The sequence below is a fragment of the Piliocolobus tephrosceles genome, chromosome 8 (genome assembly GCF_002776525.5).
Source record: "Piliocolobus tephrosceles isolate RC106 chromosome 8, ASM277652v3, whole genome shotgun sequence".
NCBI lineage: Eukaryota > Metazoa > Chordata > Mammalia > Primates > Cercopithecidae > Piliocolobus > Piliocolobus tephrosceles.
Window position 1 is genome coordinate 44,266,636 of NC_045441.1, and position 21,070 is coordinate 44,287,705.

At 41.3% G+C, this 21,070-nt stretch overlaps 1 protein-coding gene across 1 annotated transcript in view; it reads right to left on the bottom strand.

Moving 5' to 3' along the window:
• The window catches only part of SEPTIN14 (septin 14), a 70,059-nt gene extending 56,573 nt beyond the window's left edge, over positions 1–13,486 (bottom strand). The window contains exons 1-2 of the mRNA XM_023194599.3: positions 13,422–13,486; positions 12,681–12,749 (exon numbers count right to left, since the gene is read on the bottom strand). Of these exons, the coding sequence (XP_023050367.1) occupies positions 12,681–12,734 (54 nt within the window). The 5' untranslated portion in view covers positions 12,735–12,749; positions 13,422–13,486. The remainder of the gene's footprint in view (positions 1–12,680; positions 12,750–13,421) is intronic.
• Between the last annotated feature and the right edge of the window lie 7,584 nt (positions 13,487–21,070).

Below are 21,070 nucleotides of genomic sequence, written 5' to 3' on the forward strand. Positions count from 1 at the left end.
TTTTTTTTTTTTTTTTTTTTTTTTTAGTAGAGACGGGGTTTCACTGGGTTCGCCAGGATGGTCTCGATTTCCTGACCTCGTGATCCGCCCATCTCGGCCTCCCAAAGTGCTGGGATTACAGGCTTAAGCCACCGCGCCCAGTCCAACCGATCATTTTTAAAGGTTAAAAGATAATTCACTTTTTATTTCTAAGCACTTTTTTTTAAAAAATGGGAATTATACAACCCCCTCCAAACCTAAAAACACATTAAATACCGCTTTGCAATGACAGCTCAGCATACTTCACAGTTCTTAACAGTATTTTATGAGGAATACAAAATGCCTTTTTAATCTAAATTAACAAGCTTTAAAATATTTTAGTACATGTGAGAATAAAGGAATTATAAATCAGTAGGAAAGAGGTTAAGGTAGAAGCATCAACAATTAGCTCAGTAGATATTGTCTACATTTATTTTGTACCTTTATAAAACAAGAATTTGCTAACCATCCTGGGAGGCAGAGGTTGCAGTAAGCTGAGATCTCGACTCACTGCAACCTCCATCACCTGGGTTCAAGCAATTCTCCAGCCTCCTGAAAAGCTGGGACTATAAGCATGCGTGACCATGCCCAGCCAATCTTTGTATTTTTTGTAGAGAAGGGGTTTCACCATGTTGGCCAGGCTGATCTTGAACTCCTGACCTTAGGGGATCCACCTGCCTGGGCCTTCCAAAGTGCTGGGATTACAGGTATGATCCACTGCACCTGGCTAATTTTTGTATTTTTGGTAGAGACGGGGTCACACCATGTTGCTCGGGTTGGTCTTGAACTCCTGAGCTCAAAAAATCCTCCTGCCTTAGCCTCCAAAGGGCTGGGATTACAGGTGTGAGCCACTGGGCCCAATCTACTAACAGAGATTTTAAAACAGCTATTATAAACGTGCAGAGACATAAAGGAAAGTGTGCATACACAATGAGTAAAAAGACAAAAATCCCAGGAGAAAAACAAAAATTATAAAATTAAGATAAAAGCAGAAAGCATGACCGGGTGCATTGGCTCATGCCTGAAATCCCTGCATTTTGAGAGGCCAAGGCAAGTGGATCACTTGAGGTTAGGAGTTCGAGACCAGCCTGGCCAACATAGTGAAACCCTGTCTCTACTAAATATACAAAAATAAGCTGGGCATGGTGGTGGGAGCCTGTAATCCCAACTACTAGGGAGGCTGAGGCAGGTGAATCCCTTGAGCCAGGGAGGCAGAGGTTGCAGTGAACTGAAATTGGACCACTGCACTCCAGCCTGGGCAACAGAGGGAGATTACATCTCAAAAATAAATAAATAAAAGCAGAAAGCAAAGAAACAGGAAATAGGTCTTAGAGAAAATTAAATAAGCAAAAATTTGCTGTTTTGAAAAGATTGATAAGATTGATAAACACCTAGCTGGACTAATAAAAACACCCAAAACACAAATTGCTCATAGCAGAAACGAGAGAACATTACTGTAGACCACACAGATAAAAAAATTATAATAGACTACTATAAACACATTTATGAACACATTTTGCCAATAAATTTGAAATAACTCTTTTGCCAACAAACTTGAAAATAAATAAATTTCATTGGAAAAAAACAAATTATAAAAATGACACAATGGGAAATAGGAAATCTAAAGAGTCATATATCTATTGAAGAAATTATAGTCAAAAACCTTTCCACAAAGAAATCTTCAGGCCCTGGCCGTGTGCGGTAGCTCAAGCCTGTAATTCCAGCACTTTGGGAGGCCGAGACGGGCGGCTCACGAGGTCAGGAGATCGAGACCATCCTGGCTAACATGGTGAAATCCCGTCTCTACTGAAAATACAAAAAAATTAGCCAAGCATGGTGGCGGGCGCCTGTAGTCCCAGCTACTCAGGAGGCTGAGGCAGGAGAACGACGTGAACCCGGGAGGTGGAGCTTGCAGTGAGCTGAGATCGCGCCACTGCACTCCAGCCTGGGTGACAGAGCAAGACTCTGTCTCAAAAAAAAAAAAAAAGAAACTAGGCCCGGCTAGTTTCACTATTGAATTCTATCAACAAGCAGTTAAAGAAAAATTCACACAAACTCTCTACAAAACAGAAGAGGGGTGAATTTTTTCCAATGTATTTTATGAAACCAGATATAATGGCAATATAAACACCTGACAAGCCAGGCGCAGTGGCTCACGCCTGTATCCTAGCACTTTGCGAGGTCGAGGAGTGTGGATCACCTGAGGTCAGAAGTTCAAGACCAGCCTGACAAACATGGTGAAACCCCCATCTCTACTAAATACAAAAAATTAGCCAGGCATGGTGGCACGTGCCTGTAATCCCGGCTACTTGGGAGGCTAAGGCAGGAGAATCCCTTGAACCCAGGAGGCAGAGGTTGCAGTGAGCCGAGATTACACCATGCACTCCAGCCTGGGCGACAGACTGAGACTCCATCTCAGAAAAACAAACAAACGAAGAAAAAACACCTGGCAAAAATATCACAAAAAGAGAAAATTATACATTAATTTCTGTCATGTGCATAACTGCAAAAATTCTTTTTTACTACCATAATTAAATTTAATTTTAATTGTACAACTAGTGAGTGTGCAAATAAATGTTTCTTAACAACTGAAATATTGAAATGAAAGATAATATTCCATTTGACTATTCCCCACATCCTAGCTCCTTCCTCTTTTCCCTATTTTTATGATTTTAGACATTAAAAAATACTTTTATATACACAAATATAGAGGTATTAAATTTTAAAAACACATACATGGCCGGGTACAGTGGCTCACACCTGTAATCCCAGCAATTTGGGAGGCCGAGGTAGGCAGATCACCAGAGGTCAGGAGTTCAAGACCAGCCTGGCCAGTGTGGCGAAACCTGGTCTCTACTAAAAATACAAAAAAAAATTAGCCAGGCATGGTGGCAGAGGCCTGTAACCCCAGGTACTTGGGAGGCTAAGACAGGAGAATTGCTTGAATCCGGGAAGCAGAGGTTGCAGTGAGCCAAGATCGTGCCATTGCATGCCAGCCTGGGCTACAAGAGTGAAACTCTGCAACTTGCTTTTTTCTACTAAAATTCTATATATGTTACTTAGGTAGCTTTATTGAGGAATAATTTATATATAATAAAATCACCAACTTTATGTGCACCATTTGATGAATTTTAATGAATGTGTATAGTAATGTAATCACCATCATGATCACCATATAGAACATTTCTGACATCCGTAAAGCTTTCCCTCTTATCCCTATTCAGTCAATTCATAACCCTCATCCCTCAGTCCTGGCAACCTCTTACCTGTTTTCAGTTGCTATAGTTTTACTTCTTCTAGAATTTCATTTAGAAGAAATCATACTGCACAGAGTTTTTTTTTTGTTTGTTTAATCTTAACAAAACATTACCGAATCAATTCACTTGTATATAAGAAATATTATATATTAAAACAATTGACACTTATTCTAGAAACACAAGGTTAGTTCAGCACTCAAAAATCCATAAATGATAAACTATAAAATATTGATACAAGAAATTGAAGAGGATACAAACAAATGAAAAGATATTCCATGTTTATGGACTGAAAGAATCAATATCGTTAAAATGTTCATACCACTGAAAGCGATCTACATATCTAACTCAATGCCTATCAAAATACCAATGACATTCTCCACAGAAATAGAAAAACATAGGCCGGGAGCAGGGGCTCATGTCTGTAATCCCAGCACTTTGGGAGGCCAAGGCAGGCAGATCACGAGGTCAGGAGATCGAGATCATCCTGGCTAACATGGTGAAACCCCGTCTCTACTAAAAATACAAAAAAATTAGCTGGGCATGGTGGCAGGTGCTTTTAGTCCCAGCTACTCGGGAGGCTGAGGCAGGAGAATGGAGAATGGCGTGAACCTGGGAGGCAGAGCCTGCAGTGAGCCGAGATCATGCCACTGCACTCCAGACTTGGCAACAGAGCAAGACTCTGTCTCAAAAAACAAAAAAAGAAAGAAAGAAATAGAAAAAATAACCCTAAAATTTACATGTACCCACAAAGGACACAGAATATTCAAAGCAATGCCAACTATTCTGGGTACACTGAAGGAATCACATTACTTGACTTCAAATTATAATACAGAACTACAGTAACCAAAACAGCATGGTACCGTCATGAAAACAGACATATAGACAAATGGAACAGAATACAGAACCCAGAAATAAATTCAGACATGTACAGTGAACTCACTTTTGACAAAGGTGCCAAGAGCATACAGTGGGGAAAGAAGAATCTCTTCAATAAATGGTTCTGGGAAAATTGGATATCCATATGTAAAATAATGAAAACAGACTCCTATCTCTCATCATATATAAAAATCAAATAAAAATGGATTAAAGATATAAATCTAAGTCGTGAAACTATGAACCTACTAAAAGAAAACATTGGGGAAACTCTCCAGGACATTGACCTGGACAAATACTTCTTGGATAATGCCCTACAAGCACAGGAAACCAAAGCAAAAATGGACAAGTGGGATCATATCAAATTAAAAAGCTTCTGCACAGCAAAGAAAGTGATTAACAAAGTGAGGAGACAACCCACTGAATGGGAGAAAATATTTGCAAACTATCCACCTGATAGGGGATTAATAACTGAATTATGTAAGAAGCTCAAATAGCTCAATAGGAAAAAATCTAATAATCCAGTTTAAAAACTGGCAAGTGATTGGAACAGACATGTCTCAAAAGAAGACATACAAATGGCAAACAGGTATATAAAAAGGTGCTCAACATCATTGACCATCAGAGAAATTCCAATCAAACCTAAAATGATATATCATCTCACCTGAGTTAAAGTGGTTTTTACACAAAAGACAGGCAATAACAAATGCTGGCAAGAATGTAGAAAAAAGAGAATCCTCTTACACTGTTGATGGGAATGTGAATTAGTATGGAGAACAGTATGGAGGTACCTCAAAAAACTAAACATAGAACTACTGTATGATCCAGCAATCTCCTGCTAGGTATATACCCAAAAGAAAGAAATTAGTACACCGAGGAGATATCTACACTCCCATGTTTGTTGCAGCACTATTCACAATAGCAAAGATTTGGAAGCAAGCTAAGTGTCCATCAACAGATGAATAGACAAAGAAAATGTGGTACATATACACAATGGAATACTATTCAGCCATCAAAAAGAATGAGATCTTCTCATTTCCAATAACATGGATGGAACCTAACAATATGTTAAGTGAAATAAGCAAGTCACGGAAAGACAGACTTCACATGTTCTCACTTATTTGTGGGAGCTAAAAATTAAAACAATTGAACTCATGGAGATAGAGAGTGGAAGGATGGTTATCAGAGGCTAAGAAGGGTAGTGAGGGTGGTGAGGGGATTGTTAATGGGTACAAGGATATAGTTAGATAGAATGAATAAGGTCCAGTATTTGATAGCACAACAGGGTGACTATAGTCAATGATAAATTGTACATTTTAGAAGAATGAAGAGTACAATTGAAATGTTTCTAACACAAAGAAATGAAAAATACTTAAGGTAGTGGATACCCCATTTATCCTGATATGATTATTACACATTATGTGCCTATAACAAAATATCTCATGTGCCCCATAGATATATGGACCTGCTATGTACCCATAAAAATTAAAAATTAAGGGCTGAGCATGGTGGCTCATGCCTGTAATCCCAGAACTTTGGGAGGCTGAGGCTGGAAGATCGCTTGAGCTCAGGAATTCGAGACCAGTCTGGGCAACATAGTGAAACCCTGTCTCTACTGAAAATAAAAATTACAAAATAGCTGCGTGTGGTAGTACATGCTCATTGTCCCAGCTACTCCGGAGGCTGAGGCAGGAGGATCACTTAAGCCCAGGAGTTAGAGCTTGTGGTGAGCTATGATTGTGCCACTGCACTGCAGCCTGGGTAACAGAGTAAAACCCTGTCTCAAAAAAAAATTAAAAATTAAAAAAATCAATAAACATATTTCACCATATTAATAGTATAAAGTAAAATCGCCATATGACTGACTCAATAAATGAAAAATATTATATTTGATGAATTGAATACCCATTTGTGATTTTTAAAGTCTATTAGTAAAATACGAATTAAAGAGAACTTCCTCAATCTGATAAAAACTATATTTAAAAAAACTTTAAATCTAACATCATACTTCATAGTAAACATCTGAGTGCTTTCCTCACAAGACTGAAAATAAAGCAGAGATGTCAGCTCTTGTCATTTTTATACATTTTACTGGAGGTTCTTACCAGTCAATAAGGCAAACAAAAAGCATAAATATTCAAAAGAGTTTGTTATTTTATATTGAAAAAAGGTAGAAAATATACAAGAATCTACAGAGCATCTACCAGAATTACTAAGAGAATATATCAAAATTAAAAGCTATAAAGTCAATATACAAAAATCAGTTATATTCATTTCTAGTTTCTGCTCAGAGATGTAGAGAGCAGAAAAAAGACATCACTACTAACACTACAGGAATAAAATAATGGACTAAGGCAAGATCACAACTTTTTTTTTAACTCATCCTAGTACTGATGTTTCAGGTCAAAAAATTGTTCCAGAATTGAAGGAGAGACAGAAACCCACAGGAAAAGACAAGATGGGAACATTAACTTTTCTAGGCAAGAAAGCCATAGATATGAGAAGAGTTCTAAAGCAAGGACCTAATTGCTAGAATATGCTTTGGCAGACAAGTAAAAACTTTGAGCCATAAACAGGAATCATCTGTAGCTGCTTTTTTCTTTCTTTCTTTTGTTCTTTTCCTTTTTTTTTTTTTTTTTTTTTTTTGAGACAGAGTCTCGCACTGTTGTTCAGGCTAGAGTGCAGTGGTGCAATCTCAGCTCACTGTAACATCCACCTCCCAGGTTCAAGCGATTCTTCTGACTCAGCCTCCTGAGTAACTGGGATTACAGCCGTGCCACCACGCCTGGCTAATTTTTGTATTTTTAGTAGAGATGGGTTTCACTGTGTTGGCCAGGTTGGTCTTGAACTCCTCACCTTGTGATCCTCCGCCTCGGCCTCCCAAAGTGCTGGGATTACAGGTGTGAGCCACTGCACCCAGCCCTGTAGCTGCTTTTTGTTTGTTTGTTTTCTGGTTTGGTTTTTATTTGTCCTTATTTGGAAATCTGTCATTCTAAGTAGAGAATAAAGAGTATATTAATTATATTTTTTAATTTATTAAGGTTTGATTTAATGTATGTATTTAAGTTTTATTTGTAATTTCAACTTTTAGATTCAGAGAGTACATGTGCAGGTTTGTTATGCGGGGATATTGAATGTGCTGAGGTTTGAGGGTGTGAATGATCCCATCACCCGAGTACTGAGCATAGTACTCAACAGGTAGATTTTCTGCCCCTACCACTCCCCCCTCACCCTGTAGTAGTCCTCAGTGTCCATTGTTGCCATCTATGGCATGAGTCTCATACTCGTATGTTTATGAGTACCCAATGTTTACCCCCACTTGTAAATGAGAACATGTGGTATTTGGTTTTCTGTTTCTGTATTAATTCACTTAGGATAATGGCCTCCAGCAGCACCCATGTTGCTGCAAAGGACACATTTCATTTTTTATGGCTACATAGCATTCCACAGTGTATATGTACCACACTTTTTTTTTTTTTTTTTTTTTGAGACGGAATCTCGCTCTGTCACCCAGGCTGGAGCGCAGTGGTGCGATCTCAGTTCACTGCAATCTCCACCTCCCAAGTTCAAGCAATTATCCTGCCTCAGCCTCCTGAGTAGCTGGGATCACAGTTGCCCACCACCACGCCCAGCTAATTTTTTGTATTTTTAGTAGAGACAGGGTTTCACCATGTTGGTCAGCCTGCTCTCAAACTCCTGACCTCAGACTATCCATCAGTCTCAGCCTCCCAAAGTGCTGGGATTACAGGTGTGAGCCACTGCGCCCAGCCATGTACCACATTTTTAATCCAATCTACCATTGATGGACACCTAGGTTGATTCAATGTCTCAGCTATTGTGAATAGAGCTGAGATGAAAACAAGTACAGACTGGGTGCGGTGGCTCACACCCGTAATCCCAACACTTTAGGAGGCCGAGGCAGGCAGATCACTTGAGGTCAGGAGTTTGAGACCAGCTTGGCCAACATGGTGAAACCCTGTCTCTAGTAAAAATACAAACATTAGCTGGGCGTGGTGGTGCATGTCTGTCATCTCAGCTACTCAAGAGGCTGAGGTACGAGAATCGGTTGAACCCGAGAGGTGAAGGTTGCAGTAAGCCAAGATTGCGCCACTGCACTCCCGCCTGGGTGACAGAGTGAGACTCTGTCTCAAATTTTTAAAAAAGAAAACAGGACGGGTGCAGTGGCTCACACCTGTAATCCCAGCACTTTGAGAGACTAAGGCAGGCAGATCACCTGAGGTTGGGAGTTTGAGACCAGCCTGACCAACATAGTGAAACCCTGTCTCTAATAAAAATACAAAATTAGCCAGGTGCGGTGGCACATGCCTGTAATCCCAGCTACTTGGGAGGCTGAGGCAGGAGAATCGCTTGAACCCAGGAGGCAGAGGCTGCAGTGAGCCAAGATTGAGCCACTGCACTCCAGCCTGGGCAACAAGAGCAAAAACTCTATCTCAAAAAAGAGAAAAGAGAAGAGAAGAGAAGAAGTGTGCATGTGTCTTTTTTGTAGAACAAAAAATAATCTGTAGCTCGTCAAAAACTTTTTCTCCTTGAACCCAACTAGGCATTCAGTAAAAGATTGATAGAACTCTGAAAAAAAAAAACTCTCTCTCAAGTTACAGAACTGGGACATGCAACAGCAGCAATGCTGGCAAGAAGCTCTAATCAGAACTTTCTCCTCTACAGAATAAAAAAGCCTTCCTCTATGGGTGAAGAGCCAAGAAGCACTCTCTTAGGGTGCTGGTGAAAGCACATTGCTTCTGAAAGTAGGAAACATAAAGAAAGCTTGAAGCCCTAGAAGATGTACAGAAATTCACAATGGATTCAGAACCATGTCAGAAGAAGAGAAAGAGAAGGTCATACCCCCGGGGCCCAGAGGCAGAGTGCTTGCCTAAGACTGGCAATCAAATAAAAAAGTATTCTCACGTACCTTCATCACCAGGCTAATTGCTATCAAGATACATATTCTCTGCAAGAGATATTGCAAGAGACATACTCATTCTGAGGCATAGCACCAAAGGAAGACTTAAGGTTGAGGGTGAATCATCATCAGAAAAACATCCTCTAGCAAACCAACCCCTACCCTCAACACAAGGTATCACCAGAGACATTCAAAGCCCATAGGGTAGACCAGGTGCGGTGGCTCATGCCTGTAATCCCAGCACTTTGGGAGGCCAAGGAGGGCAGATCACCTGAGGTTGAGAGATTGAGACCAGGCTGATCAACATGGAGAAACCCCATCTCTACTAAAAATACAAAATTAGCCGAGCATGGTGGTGCATGCCTATAATCCCAGCTACTCAGGAGGCTGAGGCAGGAGAATCGCTTGAACCCAGGAGACAGAGGTTGCAGTGAGCCAAGATCGTGCCACTGCACTCTAGCCTGGGCAACAAGAGTGAAACTCCATCCAAAAAAAAAAAAAAAAGCCCATAGGATAGTAAGAATCACACTATAGCAACATCAAATCTCAAGCCCAGCTTTACTCAGAGAAACACAAACCTCTGTACTAAAGGCCTAGTAAAAGAAAAGGCATGTCAGCTGCAGACATAAAATCTACTTATCTCAGTTTCTATGGTTCTACATAAGATGTCCACTTTTCAGCCCCCAGAATTAGCCGGGGGTGGTGGTGGGCTCCTATAATCCTAGCTACTTGGGAGGCTGAGGCAAGAGAATCATTTGAACCCGGGAGGAGGAGGTTGCAGTGAGCAGAGATTGTGCCATTGCACTCTAGCCGGGGCAACAAGAGCGAAACTCCGTCTCAAAAAAAAAAAAAAAAAATTACTGTCAAGACCAATGTCAGGGACATTTTCCCCTATGTTCTCTCCTCAGAGTTTTATGACTTCAGGTCCTACTTTTAGGTCTTTTATCTATTTTGAGTTGGTTTTTTGGTATAGTGTAAGATAATGGTCCAATAGCATTCTTTTGCCAATAGAAATTCAGTTTTCCTGGAATCATTTAGTGAAGAGATGATTTTTTCCTCAGTATGTCCTCTTGGTGCCCTTTTGAAAAATTAGCTAACCATGAATGTTTGGATTTATTTCTGGGAGCTCTATTGTGTTTCACTGGTCTATGTTTCTGTTTCTATGATGGTGCCATACTATATTGATTACTATAGCTTTGTAATATAATTTTAAATCAGGATGTGTGATGCTCTGTGTTCATTGCAGCATTATTTACAATAGCTAAGATATGGAAACTTAAGTTCTATTATGATCCTAGTCACTCTTTTTTCAACCCCTCCCTTCACTTCTTGTATCCCTCTCTCCCTTCCTCCCTCTCCTTCTCTCATTCTTCATTTCCAATATAAATGGAACTACCATATGATCCAGCAATCCCACTACTTGGTATATACCCAAAGGAAAAAATATCAGTATGTAGAAGAGATCTGTGCATCCCTTTGTTTATTGAACCAGTATTCACCACAGCAAAAATATGGAATCAACCTAAATGTCCATCAATAGATATATGGATTTACATAGTTGTATATATACACATTTAAATAACATTTGGGGCCAGGGGTGGTGGCTAACACTTGTAGTCTCAGCACTTTGGGAGGCTGAGGCAGGTGGATCACCTGAGGTCAGGAGTTTGAAACCAACCTGGCCAACAGGGTGAAACCCCATCTCTACTAAAACTACAAAATTATCCAGGCATGGGGGTGCATGCCTGTAATCCCAGCTACTTGGGAGGCCGAGGCAGGAGAATTGCTTAAACCTGGGAGGCGGAGGATGCAGTGAGCTGAGATCATGCCATTGCACTCCAGCCTGGGCAACAAGAGTGAAACTCCATCTCAAAAAAAAAAAAAAAAATAGAATTTAGCCACATTAAAAAAAGGAAATCCTATCATTTGCATTAACATGGATGGAACTAGAGGTCATTATGTTAAGTGAAGTAAGTCAGACACAGAAAGACAAATATGTCACTCATATGTGTCAGCTTAAAAAGTTGATCTCATAGAAGTAGAGTAGAATGATAGCTACCAGAGGCTGGGAAGGGTGTGTGAGTAGTGGGGGGATGAACAGAGGTTGGCTGGTGGGTTCAAACATTCAGTTAGGCAGAAAAAATAAGTTCTAATGTTCTATAGCAGAGTAGGGAGACTATAGTTTATAACAATGTATTACATAAATAGCTAAAAGAAGGGACTTGAAATGTTCCCTAAACATAGAAATAATAAATATTTGAGGTAATAGATACATGGAGTACCCTGATTTGATTATTATATATTCTATGCATATAACAAAATATTGCCTATACCCCATCAATATGTATTAATATTACATATCATTTAAATTTTTAAAAAAACGGAGCCTTGGAGAGGTGATTAGGTCATACAGTTCCACCCACATGAATAGGACTACTGCATTTATAACAGAAGTTTGAGCGACACTGTTTGCTTCTCCTGCCATGTGAGGACACAGCTAGAAGCCATTTTTGAAGCAGAGAGTAAGCCCTCACCTAACACCAAACCAGCTGGTCCTTTGATCTTGGACTTCCCATCCTCTAGAACTGTGAGCAATGCATTTCTATTGTTTATAAATTACCAAGTCTAAGGTATTTTGTAATAGCTGCCCAAACAGACTAAGATACTTGCTAAAGGATTTGTTGCTAGTTTTTGTATATCAGATTAATGTTTGACTAATTGGCTTTTGGGATCTCTTCTAATTCTAAAATTTTATGTTTTAGTGTCATGTGAACAAAGGAGTATTAACCATGATTTGATACACAACACAGCCCAAAGATAAAATGGAATGAGCATAGGCCAATGGTTCAGTCTCTGAGAAATTCCTCTCAGAGGATGGTTATTTATGAAAAGCAATGACAGGCCGGGCGCAGTGGCCTGTAATCCCAATACTTTGGGCGACTGAGGTGGGTAGATCACCTGAGGTCAGGAGTTCGAGACCAGGCTGGCCAACATGGTGAAACCCTGTCTCTACTAAAAAAATACAAAAGTTAGCTGGGCATGAAGGCTGGTGCCTGTAATCCCAGCTACTTGGGAGACTGAAGCGGGAGAATCACTTAAACCCAGAAGGCAGAGGTTGCAGTGAGCTGAGATTGTACCACTGCACTCCAGCCTAAGCAAGAGAGCCAGACTCCATCTAAAAAGAAAAAAAACTTGCTCTAACCTCACACTCAGTAAAGCAATCAGCAAGCGGTCATCCAACCATTTGCTAAAATAACTTAATTAAAAAATTATTTATTGTCAGTATATACATTCTGCAAATATATCGATCAAAACAGCACTGTTCTTCCCACTTATTGGGAGATTCAGAAGTTTTACTTTGAATTTCTTTGGTGTTAAATAGAAATAGTCTTTTGCACTGCTAATAAGGTCGTCGGACTCAAAAAACATGTATCAATTATCTAAATCACCATTGATATTTAACCCCAATTAGTATAAAAGCTAATTCGTGCCCAAACATAACAAACAAGACTTTATCATCTATACCTACATCAGTTTACCAAGTCAATATTTTTAAACTATATAATCTTATTGAAGTACCAAATGCAGAGTTATATTTGAAAGATATACTTAACTGTATCTCCATCAGCAGGTATTTGTGTGGGCATACTCATTGTTCTTTCCGCCATGCTACACTAAAAGAGCTGGAAATTTAAAACAAAATTTTTTTTTAATTACTTACAAAGGCTATATTCTTACGACATAATTTAGATCAATTAGGGGGCATAATATAGGTATTTTCGCAAGCTTTAGTTTTTAGTTCACACTATTAATCTGTTTTAAACTGTGGCTGTCTTGCTAGATGGGCTTGTATATGATGAATAGTATGTAATATTCAACTTATAATGTAGAGTAATACATTTGACCATAAGCACACAAAAAGCATCTTAAAGTTAAATTCCCTTTGGAAATCAAGAGGATAAGAGCACTCTTCTTCTTTAAATGACTCTATGGTCATAAGAAAGGAAAGTAGAAAATTTTGCTTTAAAAAATGGTTAAAAAAAAAAAAGCAAGACATTCATAAGCACTTAACTTTCCAGAGTAGCATACCAGAGGAGGCTTGAGCATTTGAATTTAGCCATTGAAGGAGAATTGTGAAAGCAGACCTTAAAAACTCTAAACAAGTCCTTTAGACACTGAACTAAAATAATGATAATTCTCATTTATGAAGCATCTATTATGCACCTAGCATTGTGCTAAGGGTTTATGTGCTTTATTTACCTCTGTTAGTCCTCATAGTAGATCTGAGATACATGTATTTTCATTGCCATATGCCAGGTGAAAAAATTCAGACTCAGAAAGATTAAGTAACTTACTTTCCCAGGGATTCAGCTGTGCAGCAGACACAGGTCCGAACTGATTCCAAGCTGGTGTCCTTTCTACTGTCCCCAGTTGTGGACCAAATAAACATTCACTATGTTTGTAACAGTTGGGAACAGGGAGGAGAAGTACAAGAGAGCATGCTGTGCTCATCTCCAAGCAGAAATGCCTGAGAAGGCCATACTACCCTACTTTTGAACACAGCACAAAGATACTAAGAATATGAGGCATGTTTCAAAAGGAAATAGTATATACTTGTAAAGCAAGTATTTGAAATATCTGAGAAGCAAACAGAATCAAAGAATGGTTCTGTGCCATAATCTCTTCACTTGCTCTATCCTGAGGATTATTGCACTTTAGTATACAAATGTGTATCATTTTCCCTAAAATTAAACAATGTTTTCTGATATGGATAGAGTTCTGTTTTGTGGCATAGTTTAGTCCAGTGTGTATGAAGGTTTTTTAAATTTATTTATCAGAAACTTAATGGTGGACATTGCAGTAATTTCCAGCCTTTTTTTTTTTTTTTTTTTTAGATGGAGTCTCACTCTGTCGACAGGCTGGAGTGCAGTGGTGCAATCTTGGCTCACTGCAAGCTCTGCCTTCCGGGTTCACACCATTCTCCTGCCTCAGCCTCCCTAGTAGCTGTGACTATAGGCTCCTACCACCACACCGGGCTAATTTTTTGTATTTTTAATAGAGACGAGGTTTCGCCATGCTAGCCAGTATGGTCTTGATCTCCTGACCTCGTGATCCACCCACCTCAGCCTCCCAAAGTGCTGGGATTACAGGCATGAGCCACCATGCCCGGCCAGTAATTTCTAGCTTTTAATGGAAATCAGCAACAAACATTGTTGATTTAAGTCAACAATGTTTGGCCAGACACAGTGGCTAACACCTATAATCCCAGCACTTTGGGAGGCCAAGGCAGGAGGATCACTTGAGGCCAAGAGTTTGAGACCAGACTGGCCAACATGGCAAAATCCCGTCTCTACTAAAAATACAAAACTTAGCCGGGCATAGTGGTGCAGGCCTGTAATCCCAGCTACTCAGGAGGCTGGGCACAAGAATTGCTTGAACCCAGAAGGCAGAGGTTGCAGTGAGTCAAGATCCCGCCACTGCATTCCAGCCTGGGTGACAGAACAAGACTCTGACTCAAAAAATAAATAAATAAATAATAATGTTTATTTAAATGAACAATAAATATTGTTTTTGAAATACTGTAGTAATTTGAAGTAAATTACTACAAATTCAATTAATTTGAAGTAAATTACTACATTATACAGAGTATCTCTGTATAATGACTGAATTTTTGGCAAATCTGCCAAAAATTATTTGAGAACTAGAGACGCAACTTATCTTGTATTTAAAAGCCTAATTAAGTGTCTTAAACAAATAGGGGTTTATTTCTTTCACATAAGTCTAGAGCAGAAGTTCTCAAAGTATGATCAGCGGGCACTGAGGATTCCTGAAACTCTTTGGGGGGACCCATGGGTTCAATTTTTTCTAATAATACGAGGGTTTTTTGTTTTTGTTTTGAGATAGAGCCTCACTCTGTCACCAAGGCTGGAATCCAGTGGCGCAGTCGCAACTCACTGCAGCCTCAACCACCCAAGCTCAAGCGATCCTCCCTACCTCAGCCTCCCAGATAGCTGGGATTACAGGCATCTGCCATCACACTCTGCTAATTTTTGCATTTTCTTGTAGAGATGGGGTTTTGCCATGTTGCCCAGGCTGATCTCGAACTCTCGAACTCAAGTAATTCTTCTGCCTGGCCTCCCAAAGTGCTGGGATTACAGGTGTGAGTAGTATGGCCACTGCACTTAGCCCATACTAGGGTTTAATTCGCCTTTCCACTGTGTTGATATTTACACTGATGGTTCAAAAGCAATGGTGGTTAAAACTACTGCTACCTTCGGCTGGGCACAGTGGTTTACACCTGTAATCCCAACACTTTGGGAGGCCAAGGTGGGTGTATCACCTGAGGTCAGCAGTTCGAGACCAGCCTGGCCAACATGGTGAAACCATGTCTCTACTAAAAATACAAAAAATGCTTGGGTGTGGTGGTGGGCACCTGTAATCTCAGCTATTCGGGAGGCTGAGGCAGGAGAATTGCTTGAGCCCAGGAGGCAGAGGTTGCAGTGAGCAGGGATCACACCACTGCACTCCAGCCTGGGCAACAAGAGTGAGACACCGTCTCAAAACAAAACAAAAAAACCTGCTACCTTCATCAAAAAAATGGCTCCAAATTGTATTATTAGTTATTGCACTATTCACCTCACATATTCACAACAACAAAAACCAATGAATACCCATAAAGCATTTATACTGTATAGAAGTATGATGGTTGTCTTGAGGAAAACAAGTTCTGTGATTGATCGAGTTTTGAGAAATAGGAACTCCTTTTTTCATGGAATATTATTAATTTCAAGTGCAATTGACAAACACTGATGATTTAAGCTTGGGGATTTCTAAGACAGATTCTTGAAAATGAATGAAGCATGGTTTGTAACATTAAGTAAAATAACTAAGCCAGGCGAGGTGGATTGTGCAATCCCAGCACTTTGGGAGTCTGAAGCAGGAGAACTGCTTGAGCCCAGGAGTCTGAAACTAGCCTGGTCAGCATAGTGAGACCCGGTCTCTACAGAAGAAAAATTTAAAAATTAGTCAGGCATGGTGGTGCGTGCCTGTAGTCCCAGCTACTCGGGAGGCTGAGACAGAAAGATAGATGGAGCACCAGAGTTTGAGGCTGCAGTGAGCTACGATTATGCCATTGCACTCCAGCCAGGGCAACAGAGTGAGATCCTGTCTAAAGAAACAAACAAAAAATAATGAAGGAAAAGAAAAGATTAGAAAACTAACTGAAAATGTACTTTCTAAACGATAAAATTTACATTTTTGTAAATTTTGTAATAATGAGCTTTACAGCTAAATTTAGAGTTTTTGGAGAAATTCTATCAACCATCATGATGTTGACAGTTTCCCAACGTTTAAAAACTTTTCTAAAAACATTGGTGGCAATATTAACAACGCAAACGTTTGATTTTTTTTTTTTTTTTTTTAGACAAAGTCTCGCTCTGTCACCCAGACTGGAGTGTAGTGGCACGATCTCAGCTCACTGCAACCTCCACCTCCCGGGTCCAAGCGATTCTCCTGCCTCAGCCTCCTGAGTAGCTGGAACTACAAGCGTGTGCCACTACATCTGGCTAACTTTTTGTATTTTTAGTAGAGATGGGGTTTCACCATGTTAGCCAGGATGGTCTTGATCTCCTGACCTTGTGATCTGCCCACCTCAGCCTCCCGAAATACTAGGATTACAGGCATGAGCCACTGCTCCTGGCCAACAGATGTTTTTCAAATGACCAATGCCTGACATAACAAAGATACACATGAGTTTACGATCCATTTGAAGAGTCAGACAGACCAGATTTTTTTTTAATTTTATTATACATTGACAAATTATCATTGTATATATTTATGGGTACAAAGTGATGTCATAAATTTTTAGTACAATATGAAATAACTAAATTAATCAAATTAACATACTGATAACCTCAAATATTTAGTATTTTTGTGGTGAGAACATTTGAAATTTATTGTCTTAGTAATTTTGAAATGGACAGTGCACAAGTATTTTATTTGATTTTTTTTATTTTTTTGAGATGGAGTTTCGCTCTTGTTGCCCAGGCTGGAGTGCAATGGTGCTATCTCGGCTCACTGCAACCTCTGCCTCCCGGGTTCAAGAGATTCTCCTGTCTCAGCCTCCCAAGTAGCTGGAATTACAGGCGTGTCCCACCACATCTGGCTAATTTTTGTATTTTTAGTAGAAATAAGGTTTTACCATGTTAACCAGGCTGGTCTTGAACTCCTGACCTCAGGTGATCTGCCCACCTCAGCCTCCCAAAGTGCTGGGATTACAGGTGTGAGCCACCACGCCTGGCCAACAGTGCACAATTATTAAGTATATTCACCAACCTGTGCAATAGATCTCAAAAAATCCAAATCTTCCCAAACTAAATCTTTATTGTTTGGACGAACGGAGGCAAGATGGTGCACATCCGGGTTCTTCATCCCCCCCTCCCAACTTTTCCCACGCGCGCGAAAATGCAGCGGCGACCCGGGAAGGTGCAGACCAACTGGGCATGCGCCAGGTGACGTCAATCCGAAGAGACCAAGATTTACCTGGTCGCACCTGCGGAATGCCCCTGACACGCCCATGCCCCACCTATTGCCCTCCCACTCCTAGAAAAGCCGCTCTCCGCCATTGAGCCACGTGGACTTCCCAGCTTTCCATTGCTGTCGGAACTGTTGGAACTCCGTCCAAGAGCTTGGGGGAGGGGAACTCTGCCGGCCTTCTTTGCCGGAGGCTGACAGACTTCTTCTCCACACCTTAGGTTACTAAAATAAACTTGCAGTTTTGCTCCTGACCTTTGCCTACTTGCTGGTTCTTTTGTGCTCGCTCTGGTGGTCTTAGAAAAACAAGACATTTATATCCATAAAACAATAACCACACTTTCTCCCCTATTTCTGGGACTCACAATTGTACTTTCTGTGTCTATGAACTTGACTACTTTAGGTACTTCATACAAATGGGATTCTGTAACATTTGTCCCTTTGTGACTGAATTGTTTCACTTAGCATAATGTCTTCAAGGTTCATCTCTGTTGTAAAATGTCAGAATTTCCTTCCTTTTTAGGGCTAAATGATGTTCCATTGTACATACATACCGTATATTGCTTAGCCATTCATTTATCAGTGGACATTTGGGTTGCTTCCACCTGTTGGCTATTGTGAATAATGCTTCTATGAATATAAATGTGCAAATATATTTTCTGGACCCTGCTTTCTATTCTTTGGGGCATATACCCTGAGGTGGAATTGTTGAAGCGTATGATAATTCTGTGTTTAATGTTGTTGTTGTTGTTGTTGTTGTTGTTGTTGTTGTTTGAGACTAAGCCTCACTCTGTCACCCAGGCTGGAGTGCAATGGCGTGATCTCAGATCACTGCAACCTCTGCCTCCCGGGTTCAAGCGATTCTCCTGCCTCAGCCTCCAGAGTAGCTGGGATTACAGGTGCACACCACCATGCTTGGCTACATTTTGTATTTTTAGTAGAGATAGGGTTTTGCCATGTTGGTCAGGCTGTTCTCAAACTCCTGATAGGTGATCCACCTGCGTCAGCCTCCCAAAGTGCTTGGATTACAGGCGTGAGCCACCGTGCCCAGCATCTATATTTAATTTTTCAAGAAAACACAAACACAGCAGCCACACCATGTTACTACATTCCCACTGGTCATGCACAAGGTGCCAACTTCTCCATGCCTTTACCAGCACATGTTACTGTGGTTTTGGATAGCAGCCATCCTAATGGGTATGTGAACCAAAAATATCTGAGACAGGTCTCAATCAATTTAGAAAGTTTAGGCCGGGCACGGTGGCTCATGCCTGTAATCCCAGCGCTTTGGGAGGTTGAGGTGGGTGGATTGCCTGAGGTCAGGATTCAAGACCAGCCTAGCTAACATGGTGAAACCTCATCTCTACTAAAAATACAAAAATTAGCCGGGCATGGTGGCAGGTGCCTGTAATCCCAGCTACTCAGAAGGCTGGGGCAGGAGAATTGCTGGAACCCAGGAGGTGGAGGTTGCAGTGAGCCAAGATCGCGCCCACTACACTCCAGTCTGGGTGACAGAGCAAGACTCCATCTCCAAAACAAAAGAAAGTTTATTTTGCCAAAGTTAAGGACACTCCTGTGACACAGCATCAGGAGGTCCTGATGACATGTGCCCAAAGTGGTCAGGGGTACAGTTTGCTTTTATACACTAGGGAGACATAATATACATCAATCGATATGTGTAAGATTTACATTGGTTTGGCTGAGCGCGGTGGCTCATGCCTGTAATCTCAGCACTTTGGGAAGCCGAAGCGGGTGGATCACGAGGTCAGGAGAACAAGACCATCCTGGCTAACACAGCGAAACCCTGTCTCTACTAAAAATACAAAAACAAAAATTAGCTGGGCGTGGTGGCGGGTGCCTGTGGTCCCAGCTACTCAGGAGGTTGAGGCAGGAGAATGGCGTGAACCTGGGAGGCGGAGCTTGCAGTGAGCTGAGATGGTGCCACTGCACTCCAGCCTGAGCGACAGAGCAAGACTCAAAAAAAAAAAAGAAAAAAAAAAAACATTTACATTGGTTTGATCTGGAAGGGTGAGACAACTTGAAGTGGTGGGGGGAGGGGAGGTTCAAAGTCTTAAGTAGATTTTTAAATGTTCTGATTGGCATTTGGTTGAAAGAGTTGTTATCGATAGAAAGGAATGTCTGGGTTACAATAAAGGGCTCTGGAGACCAAGGTTTTATTATGCAGATGAAGCCTCGAAGTAGCAGGCTTCAGAGAGAACAGATTGTAAATGTTTCTTATCAGACTTAAAGTCTGTGTTGATGTTAATGCTGGTCAGTTTTTCCTAAATTCCAAAAGGGAAGAGGGTGTAATGAGGCATGTCTGACCTGAACTAGTTTCTCAGGTTAACCTTGGAATGTCCTTGGCTAAAAGGAGGGGTCCGTTCAGATGGCTGGGAAGACTTAGAATTCTTTTTTTGGTTTACAGGTGTGAAGTCCTATATCACTGTGGTTTTTTGTTTGTTTGTTTGTTTGTTTGTTTTGAGACAGGGTCTCACTCTGTCACCCAGGCTGGAGTGCAGTGACACGATCTCTACCTCCCAGATTCAAGTGATTCTCCCACCTCAGCCTCCCAGGTAGCTGGAACTACAGGCATGAGCCACCACACCCAGCTAATTTTTGTATTTTTATTTTTTATTTTTTTATTTTTTTGGATGGAGTCTCACTCTGTCACCCAGGCTGGAGTGCAGTGGTGCAATTGTTTGGACGAACCGAGGCAAGATGGTGCACTTCCGGGTTCTTCTTCACCACCAACTCTTCCCGCGCGCGCGAAAATGCAGCCGGCGCCCAGGGAGGGTGCAGACCAACTGGGCATGCGCCAGGTGACGTCAATCTGAAGAGACCAAGATTTACCTGGTCGCACCTGCGGAACGCCCCTGACACGCCCATGCCCCACCTATTGCCCTCCCACTCCTAGAAAAGCCGCTCTCCGCCATTGAGCCACGCGGCCTTCTCACAGCCCGGCGGCCTTCTTGCAGCCCCACTCCTGTCGGGATGTCGGGACTGTGGGAAGTCCCTCCGAGAGCCCCACCGCGGGGGGACTCTGCCGGCCTCCTTTGCCGGAGGCCGACAGACTTCTCCCGCACACCTTAGGTTACCAAAATAAACCAGCAGTTTTGCTGTTACACTTGCCTACCCGCTGGTTCTTTTGCGCCCGCTCGGCTGGTCTTAGAAAAACAAGACAGCAATCTTGGCTCATTGCAACCTCTGCCTCCCAGGTTCAAATGATTCTCCTGCCTCAGCCTCCTAGGTAGCTGGGACTCCAGACATGCACCACCACGCCCAACTAATTGTTGTGTTTTCTTAGTAGAGATGGGGTTTCACCATGTTGGCGAGGGTGGTCTTGAACTCTTGACTTCAGGTGATCCACCCACCTTGGCCTCCTAAAGTCTGGGATTACAGGCATGAGCCACCGTGCCCAGCCAATTTTTGTATTTTTAGTAGAGACGGGGTTTAACCATGTTGGCCAGGCTGG